This window comes from Macrobrachium rosenbergii, chromosome 22, assembly GCF_040412425.1.
Source record: "Macrobrachium rosenbergii isolate ZJJX-2024 chromosome 22, ASM4041242v1, whole genome shotgun sequence".
NCBI classification, from domain to species: domain Eukaryota; kingdom Metazoa; phylum Arthropoda; class Malacostraca; order Decapoda; family Palaemonidae; genus Macrobrachium; species Macrobrachium rosenbergii.
The window spans coordinates 83,522-95,592 of NC_089762.1; the positions used below are offsets into that span (position 1 = coordinate 83,522).

General features: G+C 36.2%; 1 protein-coding gene across 1 annotated transcript in view; it reads right to left on the bottom strand.

The window, feature by feature from the left end:
- Positions 1-2,468: 2,468 nt before the first annotated feature.
- The window catches only part of LOC136850502 (TNF receptor-associated factor 6-like), a 36,676-nt gene continuing 27,073 nt past the window's right edge, over positions 2,469-12,071 (bottom strand). The window contains exons 5-7 of the mRNA XM_067124071.1: positions 6,833-6,967; positions 6,225-6,431; positions 2,469-3,793 (exon numbers count right to left, since the gene is read on the bottom strand). Coding sequence (XP_066980172.1) covers positions 2,807-3,793; positions 6,225-6,431; positions 6,833-6,967 — 1,329 coding nt within the window. The 3' untranslated portion in view covers positions 2,469-2,806. The remainder of the gene's footprint in view (positions 3,794-6,224; positions 6,432-6,832; positions 6,968-12,071) is intronic.

The following is a 12,071-nucleotide window of genomic DNA, read 5'->3' on the forward strand; positions in this document are numbered from 1 at the left end:
AAAATAGATGAAAAGCGAGGCACTTATTGGGTATTTAGCTTCAATATTCGAAGAGATATTTAAACATCTGCATTTTCAGATCGGAGAATATCGGACAATTGATTAATATACGCTAATGTGCATTTCAGGGCCGTGTCTCATTGATTTTCTTGCAACGTGAGATCAGGTGATGATACTCCAATACTCCAAGGCAAGGCTATTTCAGTCTTCAGACTGACAGGTCTATGTGTAGGGGCAGATCTCTTTGCCGTTGGTGAATACACTTGTGTTGTCCTTTCAAGAGATCAGGGAAGGAGCTTGGAAGAGTGACTACAAGCGCTGGAGTTCTTAGATTTGTAGGTTAGAGCAACCTCCGCAAGTACACCCTGCAAAAGCAGAGACCAGGGAAGCCAAAATGACAGTGAGCACTTGGAGTGAAATCCAAGGTTTGCCTAATGGAGGCCACTATGTGATGGGGAGGAGCCCTGGTAGCTTACCCGAGGCCATTGTGCTCATGCATAAGCCCAATAACCTCTTGGAAATGCATATCCAACTCGGGTACTACAAGGTCCATACTTAACTGAGGGCCCTCAACTCCTGGAGTGGGGGAAAACAGGTCAGCCCAACTTACCCACTAGGTCTCTCAGCAGCCCCAATTTACCCACTAGATCTCTTAGCAGGGCAAGCCTCCAGGTTGGTCCCTCTGATTCTAGTTCAAGAGTGGAAAGGGCAACTGTGAAAAGTCCTCTTTGGCACCAGATTGTGACCTCTTGTTATTTTATTTTGATTTTCATTCTTGGGTTTTTTACTTTTTTTTTTTGCCTTAGTATTTCATCTGCTAGCCAAACATTCATATTTTTTGGTTATTTGAAACTTAGTATTTTTCTTTTGAAGGTACATAAATGGAAAAACATTGATAATGAAATGCAGCAGTGATAGGGAAAGGTTATTCCAAACAGCAAAAATCACATTTACTCAGCAAAACAAACCATAGTAGAGGCAGTCCCTGGTTACAGGCTATCCAGTTTCACAGCAGGTGTCTAACAGAGGCACCAATCTCCGGTTATCAGCGATTTTCGCTTATTATCATGCCATCAGAAAGGAATTCCTGCCAATAACTGGGGACTGCCTGTAAAGAGACTCCTCCTACCAGCGAAGTGAGGATTACCCTCAAAATATGGTCCCGTGTGGATGCCTAACAGCAATTCTAGAAATTTTCCATTCCTTTGCAGACTAATAAGGAATATTAAACTACTGTATTATCTCGACGGTCAAGTTTCTTGTAACCACTAAGTCACATATCTAGTCTCCCATATCACTTATGCAAAGGATTTGTTCATTGGTGAGAGGTGAAAATTTGGTCAAGGAAAACTTTAAGATGATGGATAGGTACTGTACTGGATATGTGGGAGGCGGCCAAAGGAAATGGTTAAGTAAAACAGCATTAGGTAATGCACCTGGGGACAAAGGAACTCTGCAAAGAACTTTGTCTGAAGTGCATCACACGAGGCAGCACTAACTCCCAACAAGGAAGCTGCAAGATAGAAGGGTTTGGGTCCGTAGAAGAATGCAGTTTGTTTATATAATGTCTGAAGTTCAAGTCATACAGTTATTTGCATTGTATCTTTTTCAGATGTAGTGACAATTATTGTGCTGCAAGTCACAAGAATTGGTAAGTTGAAACGAAGAGGGTTGTCGATTATGTAACTGATAACAAGGTCTTTAAAATTTTTAATAATACACTAACATTTTTCATAACTGATGTACTTAGAAGGTATACGTTAAAATGTTTATAAACCTTTGTCATCTCTATACATAAAGCCCTGTTGTAGTTTTCTTTGTCTAAGACATAAATGATATGTTCTGGTAAGTCACAAGTTTTTCAAGTACTGTGAAAGTTGATGATTCTTCTGCTGGATTCTTAAAATAAGGATGGAGCACTATGCAGTATATTGATGGGTTTAAAGAATATAACCCAAAATTGCTTAATTGCATCTGAGGTAATTCAAATTTAGAATCCATGGCGGTGTGTGTGTTACAAGACTGAAAACTATGTACAGTATGTTCTTTATTTCGAAAACTAGTTGAAGGCCTATTTTGTGAAAGTTTCTAGAACTACTCCTAAAAACATTAATTTGTAGCTGATAGTGTATTAAACAAAGAACCTAGTGGAACTGACACCTGAAAAGTAAATATTGCAATTATGGTGACAGCAAAGGGCACATTTTATTAAACTTTTTGTCTCATGCATTTGAATCTGATTTTAGTGTCTCGGCCTGAACGGTAACCCTGGTTAGTCTCTTATCCTACAAACTGTAATTTTGTACATTAGGTAATACCTGTAATGCTTTTTGTTATGCACTCATTCACTGACTTTTACTTACAGAAACCAAAAAGGTTTCGCACAAATTTATACTATGGCCTACAGAAAGCAGAGGAAATCAACGATATAATGGTGAAAGGTTGTAAGCAAAATTAAAACAAATTAGTAACTGTAAATATACATATAATTTTAAAGAATATGTAACATTAAAAAATGAGCTAAATGGTCCCTTTGAAGCCACTGTAATACTGTACACAACAATGTATAAACTTTAAACATTAAAGTATAAAGCAGAGTGCCATTACCATATATAAAAATAGGGTATAAATTGCTATATAATTGAAAGAAGCAATCACACAAAGAGGAATGTATTGAACTGCACTTTTCCTTTTAAATTCAGCCAAATATCAACAAACATAGATGCAAGGCAGCATACAAATCAATGCAGGTAGAGAAAGAAAAACTGAGTAGAAAAAAGATAATACTGTACATATTGCTCATACATCAACTTGATGATTTTGGTGCTTTTGGAGAAACAATTGCACGGATACACAGAACATCACTGTTGATGTAACTTCCCCCTTCAGATTTCAGTAACTTGGCCAAGGGTACAAATTCAGTGTAACCAAAACCTTTAGGATTTCTTGATACCATGGGTCGCTGAAATGCTTGCAGATCTGGCTTGCTTACCATGGATTCCGTAATGTGTTTTTTTGGTGCAGTGGGACCACAATCCAGAATTGAGAGAGTTATTTCCCCACTAAAAGGCCATTCTAAAAAGTCATCATTTTCTCCTTGCATTGAGTGTATGAACAAAGTAAAAAAGTATTCATTAGACTTCCACGTGATATTAGTACGTAAACAGAATTTATATCCAAATTGTGATGTGTAAAAAGGTGGACTGTGGAGCACCCTGCCTGGTTTATTTTGAAGCTCTACACACAAATGAGAGAAATGCTTGATTTTCCAGACATACTCTCCATTACAAAATTTACCACTCACATCTGCTAACTGAACTTCTACCATAGCATCAACTTCCTCAATTCTCTTACTCAGATTGCTTAACTTTATAGTTTCCTCTAACATCCTCTGATTTAAGTCTACTGTCTTTTCACTAACATCCCGTAAAATGATTTCCTGATGAGTAATAGTGTTTGGAATTTTAGACCCACTCTTTGTTTCACTCGCACTTAGATTGTTTAACTGGAGCTCCAGCTTATTGATTTCATTTCCCAATTCATCACTCTGTGGAGTTAATGATGATCTATCATTGAGACTAATAGTTCCTCCATAAGCACCAAAAGATTTCTCAAGATTTCTGTCATGCTGTGATGGGCTTGAATGATTTTCAGGTATGGGCGAAGTTGCTGACATCTGGCTTCGAAGACTTGGTTGCCGGCTAAAGTTTCCATAAGGAGACTGAATGAGTCCTACTGTTCGGCTTAAGTCAGAAACAAATGCATTCATCTTTTTGTTGGCTGATGAAAGAAGCTGTAAGAACAAGTTTTCAATTAGAATAAAATCTGAAAACACCATTAAAACAAAAAACATATCTGGAATAGTGATTTTGCCAGCTTACCGAGTGGTTAGGTTAGATTACACTTAACCCAAAGATTTTTGTTATGATGTGTTTTATATAATAATCTTACTATGACAGTTTTGTGTGAATCTTCTTTCAAGTAATTATTCTCTCTGGTAAAGTGTGCTGGATTTTGTGGTGGTCATTGCGAGATGCATTTTGTTGCACAGCAACTCAGATGTGGGAGGAGTCTCATGGAGTGTGTACAGGAAGGAATGTTCTGACTCAGCATGTTCTCCTCTCGGGAATGGTTTGTAAATGTATGTTTTTAATAACGGCTTTGCAAAATTCTGAAAAGTAGTTTTAGTTCAAAATAGTTTTTTATATAAAAAGAGAGTGGTTTCAATAGTTTTAATCCTGAATAAGTGTAGTAAATTTGAACTTAAAATTACTGCTTCAAACATCTCACCTGAGTAAATCTTCTCCCAGCCTTTACATGATCAGAAGAATAGGGGAAAAGAGAGAATGAGAACTGTGCTAGAACTGGGTATAAAATATTACATCAGAATGTAAACCATACTTATTTGGTCAGTGTTTTTGTACAGATATTTTGGACTGGGTGCAAGTTTTAGGGGTGTGTACAGTAATCAGTCTGAAATTATTTATAATACCCTACAGTATTTTAAGGATCTAGTGCATGTTCGAAATATTTGTAAAATAGAAAATTAGTATTTGGTGTAATTTTAAAGTTTTGTAATACTAGGTAATTATGGAAGCATATGTGATTTAAATTATATTTTTTTAAAAATTGAAGAAGAGTTTATGGACAGTTTAGTAGTAAAATGATAATGAATTAATAACTTTTTATAAAAATACTGAAGATTAAGATTTTGTTTATCGTTAAGTAAAAAAAATAATTTAATTTTTTTACTAAATTTCCAAATATTAATGATCTTTTTCTTTCCAGAGGTTTATTCATATTGGAGATTACAAGAAATTCTGCTTTTACACCTGAGATTACAGAAATGTCAGAATATAAAAGTTTGAAATGTATGCCTGATACAGAGTTATAATCAGAAGAGAGAATCAAATATTCAACACAGCACCTAGTTTGAGAATAAAAAATTCATTACACAAAAGAGAAGAAATGTTTTTGTTGATAAACTTGTCGGAAGGAGAGGTTCTTTTGATATATAGTGTTAATATTTGATTCAGAGTGCTGAGAAACCATTTTTTTTAACCACAGATATAATTGGTAAACAGGGGTTCATTTGACTTATCTGATGTCTAAATCTATAAAATCAAAATTATGCAAATATGGTCACAGAAAGCATCAGATGTCTAAATCTATAAGATCAAAATTATGCAAATAAGGTCATAGAAAGCATCAGATGTCAAAATCTATAAAATCAAAATTATGCAAATATGGTCACAGAAAGCATCAGATGTCAAAATCTATAAGATCAAAATTATGCAAATATGGTCATAGAAAGCATCAGTCATATTCTCTATGTGACTAACTTCCCAATGTGGGTGGGTTACCAGCTTGAGAGCTTTATTCAATTTTAACTCCTGATATGAATTTAGATCTAAGTACAATACTTTTTGCTATAGAGATGGCTAGTTGAAAGCAATAAAGATGTTTTTTAATCTATATATTTTTCAATTTACAAAAAGGGTTTCACCCCCACTTCTTATTTTAAAACTTGTCAGCAACCTTGTAAAGCATGGTTTAAATTGATTGAATTACTGCAAGGAAACTTTACCAATATTTCTCAAATACGTTTGCCTTTGGTCTGTATTTCTGAAGGTTTGAAGTGAGTCCACAGAAAATTCTCAGTACTGATAGAACTATCAAATGTAACTCTAACAAAAGGTTATAAACATAATGTCTGTGCTACCTTATGCAGCAGAAACAGGAAAGGAGAAAGAAAATAAAAAAAATTTTGAAAGGTGGGACTACAAAATAGATTCATAGTGAGATGATTATAATACAAGTGAGGTGATTATATTACAAATGAGGAACTGGCTGAGAAATGTCATGTCTCTTGATGAGGTGGGATGAGGAATGGTAGGTTAGAAAAGCAGTTCATATGGATGTAACAAGATTAAGACCTGTAGGAAGGCTCAGGAAATAATGGAAAAAAGAAGGATGAAGACCTAGATTTCTTGGGAGTTCAGGTAGATAAAACATTAGGCAGACAAGTGGAGAGACCTCATTTCATGTCTAACCTATGCAAGGACAAGCAGAGGCTTATGATTATAAAGAAACGGCAATGACTCCTAAGTTTTCAACTAAAACTGTTCTCCAGTGCAACCATTATACAGTAGCTACAATACGATTCAAGACATACACTAAACAACACTTGAAACAATCTGTTTCAATAGTATGCCATGGCTTACCTGGAGATGGTACTGGATTGCTTGTTCCATATGCTGATCAAGGTCAGATCTTGTCATTTTATGATGGCATCCATGTTCTGCAAATGTACAGGCAACTACGACTCTAGGACAGGATTCTGTGGTATGGGATGGCACTTCACCTCGGGGCATCATAGCTCCACACATCTCGCACGTCACAGTCACCCGCGAACAACTCAAGAGATGGAGCTAAGAACACAAATGATTCATGTATGACAAAGGGGTCCAGCTAACACAAGGCACGTTTCCCTCCACCAAGAGAACCTCGCCCACATGATGCTTCTCAGTACAGTATACTGTTTCTTGAAAATGAAAAAAGCTATGGATTGGTGGTGTAATAAAGCTACTCACTAATATAGTACAGTACTGCGGATATACACCACTGGTAGCAGTCACTGTGATGTGACATATATTAAATGAGCCTTTTCATACAAAGTAAATCAAACTGAATTAGCAGAAGTTACCAAATTGTAACACCTAAGCCACTGATGACTGTTACCTTTATTCTGAATTCCTCAGAACTAATACTTTATTGTAATATATGACTATATACAGTACACTGTATACTTCAAATAAACTACATTACGTACCTGCTCTTGATTAAAAGTGAAAGGCTGGTCACACAGTGCACACCTGGTAACCCGCAAGATGCACTGCGATGTGAGGTGCTGTTCAAGTTCCTTTTGCAGAACTGTTGCTGAACACTCATTAGGGCACATCACCGGCTGAAATCAGCAGCCAACAGTAAAAATAAAATAATGCCAATATTAGTTCAGTCAATAACCTATGGGTACTCTTTAATTTTAGTTCATTAAACTGGCACTTCAACTTAATGGACAGTTTGGGGTCTGGCCTCTGAGTCATTAATGAAAGTTGTTGTGTAATGAAGAACCAGTAGTACAGGTTCCATACCCTAGAGTTGTAGCAAATTTCTGAAAATCTGTTTGATTCTTTCATCCTTCCTTTGTTTCAGAGCATTATTTCATTCTAAGTTTCGAGGAGGGTCCTGTAAACTGTTAAATTGAGTAATGAATGTAATAATACAGGTAGGAATAACAAAGTATGAAAAAAAGAACCGTATGCACTGCATCTGAGCATTTGTTTGTGACTGCAGATTTTAAACTGAGCAAGTAGGTATTGTTTTTTATGGCATTTTTGGTATATCCCTATTAAGAATCCAATAACGTATACAGTATTACAACAATGTTGTTATATATTTGTTATGATATAAATTACAAAATCCTTCCACTGTCCAAAACAAGTTTTAAACTACTGGAGCTTGGACTATCTTTTATCGTTGGTTAAAACATTGTTCAAATATTAATAACATTTTATGAAGAGAATACTAACTCATCAAAACTTGGAGTAAAATAATGATACACAATACAGGAGAGAAAATGGAGTAAAGATAGACATTCAAATAATTGCTTGATTTTGCAAGTACTGTACACTGTAAATATTCTCAGTTAATCTGTCAATTACTCTGCATGTAAGCTGCAAATTCTGTAAGCCCTAATATGTATGTCTGTTTGCCTGTTTATTCTCTTTTTCTCTTGTACTTTCACTCAAAGTTTTGATAAAAGTAACAATAAGCTGTAGGTCCCGTTGCTAAGTAACCAACTGGTTCTTAGCCACGTTAAATAAGTCTTGTCCTTCGGGCCAGCCCTAGGAGAGCTGTTAATCAGCTCAGTGGTCTGGTAAAACTAAGGTATACTTAACTTAACAGCCTTCAATAAGATTACAATAATTGTGTATCAGTACCCGAGTAGTTTATGTGTTTTGGATGGCGTAAGGATTTCATAAATGTTCATGTGCCATACCAAATAAATAACAATATTGCTGTATTATATCTTTAATAAGCCTGTGCACACGAGCACATACAAAATTTGGATGACATGTAAACAAGATCTTTAATGTGGAGCTAGCAAAAGTAAGTACAGAATAATAGCTACTTGCTCTGTATAAAATAGGTAAACAAATGCACATGAACACTCATATGCAGTTCTTGTGGCGATTTTTTTTACGATTCACTATGCCTGCATATACTGCTGAATTCATTACTGTAATCAGTGTCTTACAAGACCCTCCTAAAAAAACTGTCATTATTAGTACCTAAACAAAACAGGAATTATCATAAAAGTCTGTTTTAAAAAGAAGTTACCTGTTCAGTGAAGCTCACAATATTTCAGCTTACCTCCTCCTTCCATTGTTGGCTTACCTCATTCCAATTATTGTAACCTTCAAAAGATATTTTAAACATTTGTATTCCACCCACTCATGAAGTAATAAATATTTTGTTTCACAGCATTCCTCTTTTCAAAGGAAGAGCTAGTTTTTGTAGCTGCTGTTCACCCTAAAAGGAGTTACAGTACTCTTATGGTCCCCCATAAGACATACCAACCAATATCAAGGAATTCTCTCTTAGTTGGTCTTGGCCAGAATAGTCCCTTTGATTTGACACGGTGATAGAGCATAAAAGGACTCAAGGCAAGAGGGCCCTTTCAGAGCCCTTTCCCTTGCCTACTGCACCTACCATGCTTTTCCCAGTCATCCTTCTTACACAGATGTGGCAACAGCACACAGTTCGGCCGAGATCCCCACTACTCGTGAGGTCTATAGAAAGAAAAGCTCCCACCACAAATTCCCATGCCTTCTTGTCTGAGAAAGCTGGTGGTTTGAGGAGACACAGCAGCTATCAAAAATAACTTTTTCCTTCATCAAAATCTGTTTCTTGATAGTATATCTGCTGTTCATCCACAGAGGATTGCACAAAAGAAACTGACATGTGACTAAATAGCCAAGCTCCTGACTGACAAATCCAAAGGACTCAGACAAAAAAATCCTAATTCATGAGATTTAAACATTGAAAATTTGTCAAAGTTGGCAGCAAGCACAAATAAATGACATCGCTTAATTCAAAACCCTTGAAGGATGCACTGGCTAACAGAATTTAACAACTACAGGTTGACCATTACTAATCCGGCAATCAGTAGTCCGGCACAAATTTCGACCAGAGTAATTTCTAATGTTTCCACACTAATTTTCAAATTTCCCGGGTCACTCTGCTAATTCGCTCGCCAGCCGCTTCGATTTGGTGGCGCTGTGTGCTGCATCGACAAACTGGAGGTGTTTGCAAACGCAGGCATGCTTTTGCTGTTCCATTTTTTACATTTATTATTGTCTTTTGGCCTACGCTATGGTATATCGTATAGGCTACATATACAGTAGCCTAGCCTACATTATACTGAACTCTATTCACATATTAACAGCATTACAAACATCAACATAACGAATGTGCATCTTTTTCATGGATCTTTTGAAAAGTTATGCTTTACTACATTGTATCCAATTGCGTATATTCTCATATTGCTTTTGTATTATAAATTGCGATCAATGTTTTGGTTTGGGAATCGATAACTCGGTGTTTATTTCGCCGCATTTAACTCAGTTCAGAGCGCTTTTCTTGGGACAAGGATATTTTTCGTTATACGAAGTGTTTTTAAGTCGAAATCTAACTTAAATACGTCTCGTTGTGAAATTAATTTAGCTATTTTTTTCGTTAATATATGACGTTCGCGGGAATCGCGGCTGGCCGTTTTGGGGCGTTTGTTTTGCGTAAAAAAAAAAAATCAAGATTCCGTTCACTTTTTTCTCTTGATTTCATCATAATACGAGCTTTACGTATTTATCTTTTATCGGCGTCAAAACAGCAGTAATTTGTATTCTTTCATGCCCAGTAGTTCTGATTAAAATACATTCTCTCCAATTTTATTTACGGTCGACTTTCATCCATGCTGCCGATGCACGATAATCTATAGTCATTAGCAGCTTGAACATTGTTTTCTCAGCTTCAGCTACAGCTTGCAGCTTAAAGTTACTGTAGCAGTATATTTCCCAGCCGATCTTTTCTCCAAAGCGAATAAGGGTATAGTGTAAAAAATATATCAGTCCTATTGTACAGTACTTAACGTCATTTGTAACATAACTACTGTAATTGTTTAACCGTACGATGGTTGAAATACAAGCAAAACAGTTGTTATCCGGTACGATTATTAGCAAAACAACAGTTTCCCGTTCGGTTGTTTATGACCGTACGCATTTACGCAAGAGTATAACGTTACTAACAATACTTTTATCATTCTCTTTTACCTTTTTAACTAGCAGATGGAATAAAGAGATGGAGGAAAAGAAGTTGGTCTATTGTAAGTTGGTCTCTCTCGCTGCCTGCGCCTGCACGAAATCTAAGAATATTTCCGAAATATTTTCGTATCGGTATTAACTGCTAACCCCATCGTAAACTTGAAATATCGTAAGTCGAATTATCGTAACTCGAGCACTACCTGTATTTGATAATTGTCTTTTCTTTATTAACCAACTTGTACTGATTTATGGGATATTTTAATTATAGGATGAGGTGCTTAGCTACTGGGTTTCGTGTATTCTAGTCTAACAAATGGCTAATCTGGCAAACTGGCTAATCCGGCACCCTCTAGGTCCCAATGACGCCAGATTAGTGATGGTCAACCTGTATGCCAAAGCACAGAAAAATTTTAAGAAACTAAAACTTTTTACAGGGGCTTAAGACTACACACTTAGCTTTTCTTGACAGATAACTGTAACATTTTGTCAATATGGCAGTATGAATGCAAATTTATTCTGGAGCACACTTAGGGGCTTGCGAGTGCTGAAACTGACCAAAGCGTAAAGGGGATCTTGGCTAACCTGCATGTTGTTACCACGTGGTGTGCATGAGTAGAGTGAGAGGGAAAGTCTTGGAAGAGTGCCCTCTTGCCTCGAGTCTTTTATACTCTATTACTATGTCCAATCAAAGGCCCTATTCTGGCTAAGAATAACAATACGGGAATTCTACGATACTGGTTTGTTTGTCTTCTGGAGCCAAGAGTACCTCCTTTGAGGATGAACAGTGGCTACTATAAAAAATATACAATAAAAATGCTGTGTGCATATAAAATGTAGGTCAGGCAGCATCAGCTGTGGAGGTGATAGGCTGACAAAAGCTCTCCAAAAACATTGATAACATATTTAAAAGTTTTTAACCAATTTACTTATGTACTGTATGATTGTAAACAGCATATTCTAATTTTTAATATATATTTTTGTGCAGAATATACTTACACTTTAATACAGCACAAAAACTTTCCACTAAACCTTGAAATGGATATTATTATGCTTCAGTCAACCAGGAACCGTAAGATTAAAGGAATATCAATCTTTTTATATCACCACTTTTGCATTCATTCTGTCAGTGAATTCTGTATATTAATGAATATATTACCTTCTAATGCATATATTAGCATTATGTTAACTAACGACTACAGTACTCTTTAGTTGTAAAAAGAAGACACAAAAAGCTTGTACTATGTACACGTAATCACTGAATTAGACCTAACGCTTATCTGAATATTACAGTAACTTCCTTTGTAAGGCCTAGGAATTAATGAATTACAGTAATCTTTACGTAAATGAGTTTGTTATTTACTATTAAACAAATACCTGGCAATAGTTTGATTACAGATTCATTCATATAAAAGGGGAACTGTCGCAAGAGTACACCTGCACTAGACTAGCTCAGCCAGGTTGCTTTGCAGCCAATTATGTTAGACATAAAAGACTGCATTTGGATAAGAAGTGCAGTTCCTTCACAAGGCAGACAAACACGTTAACTGTCCAACTGAGTGGGAGAAAGTTACAGAGTGGGACACTGATGGGTCGGTTACTCTGGAGACAAAGAAACAACCTCACAAGATTTGACAAGTACCAGTTGCATTCATTTCAGCATCCCCCATATATCTAGCATACTTACCCAAT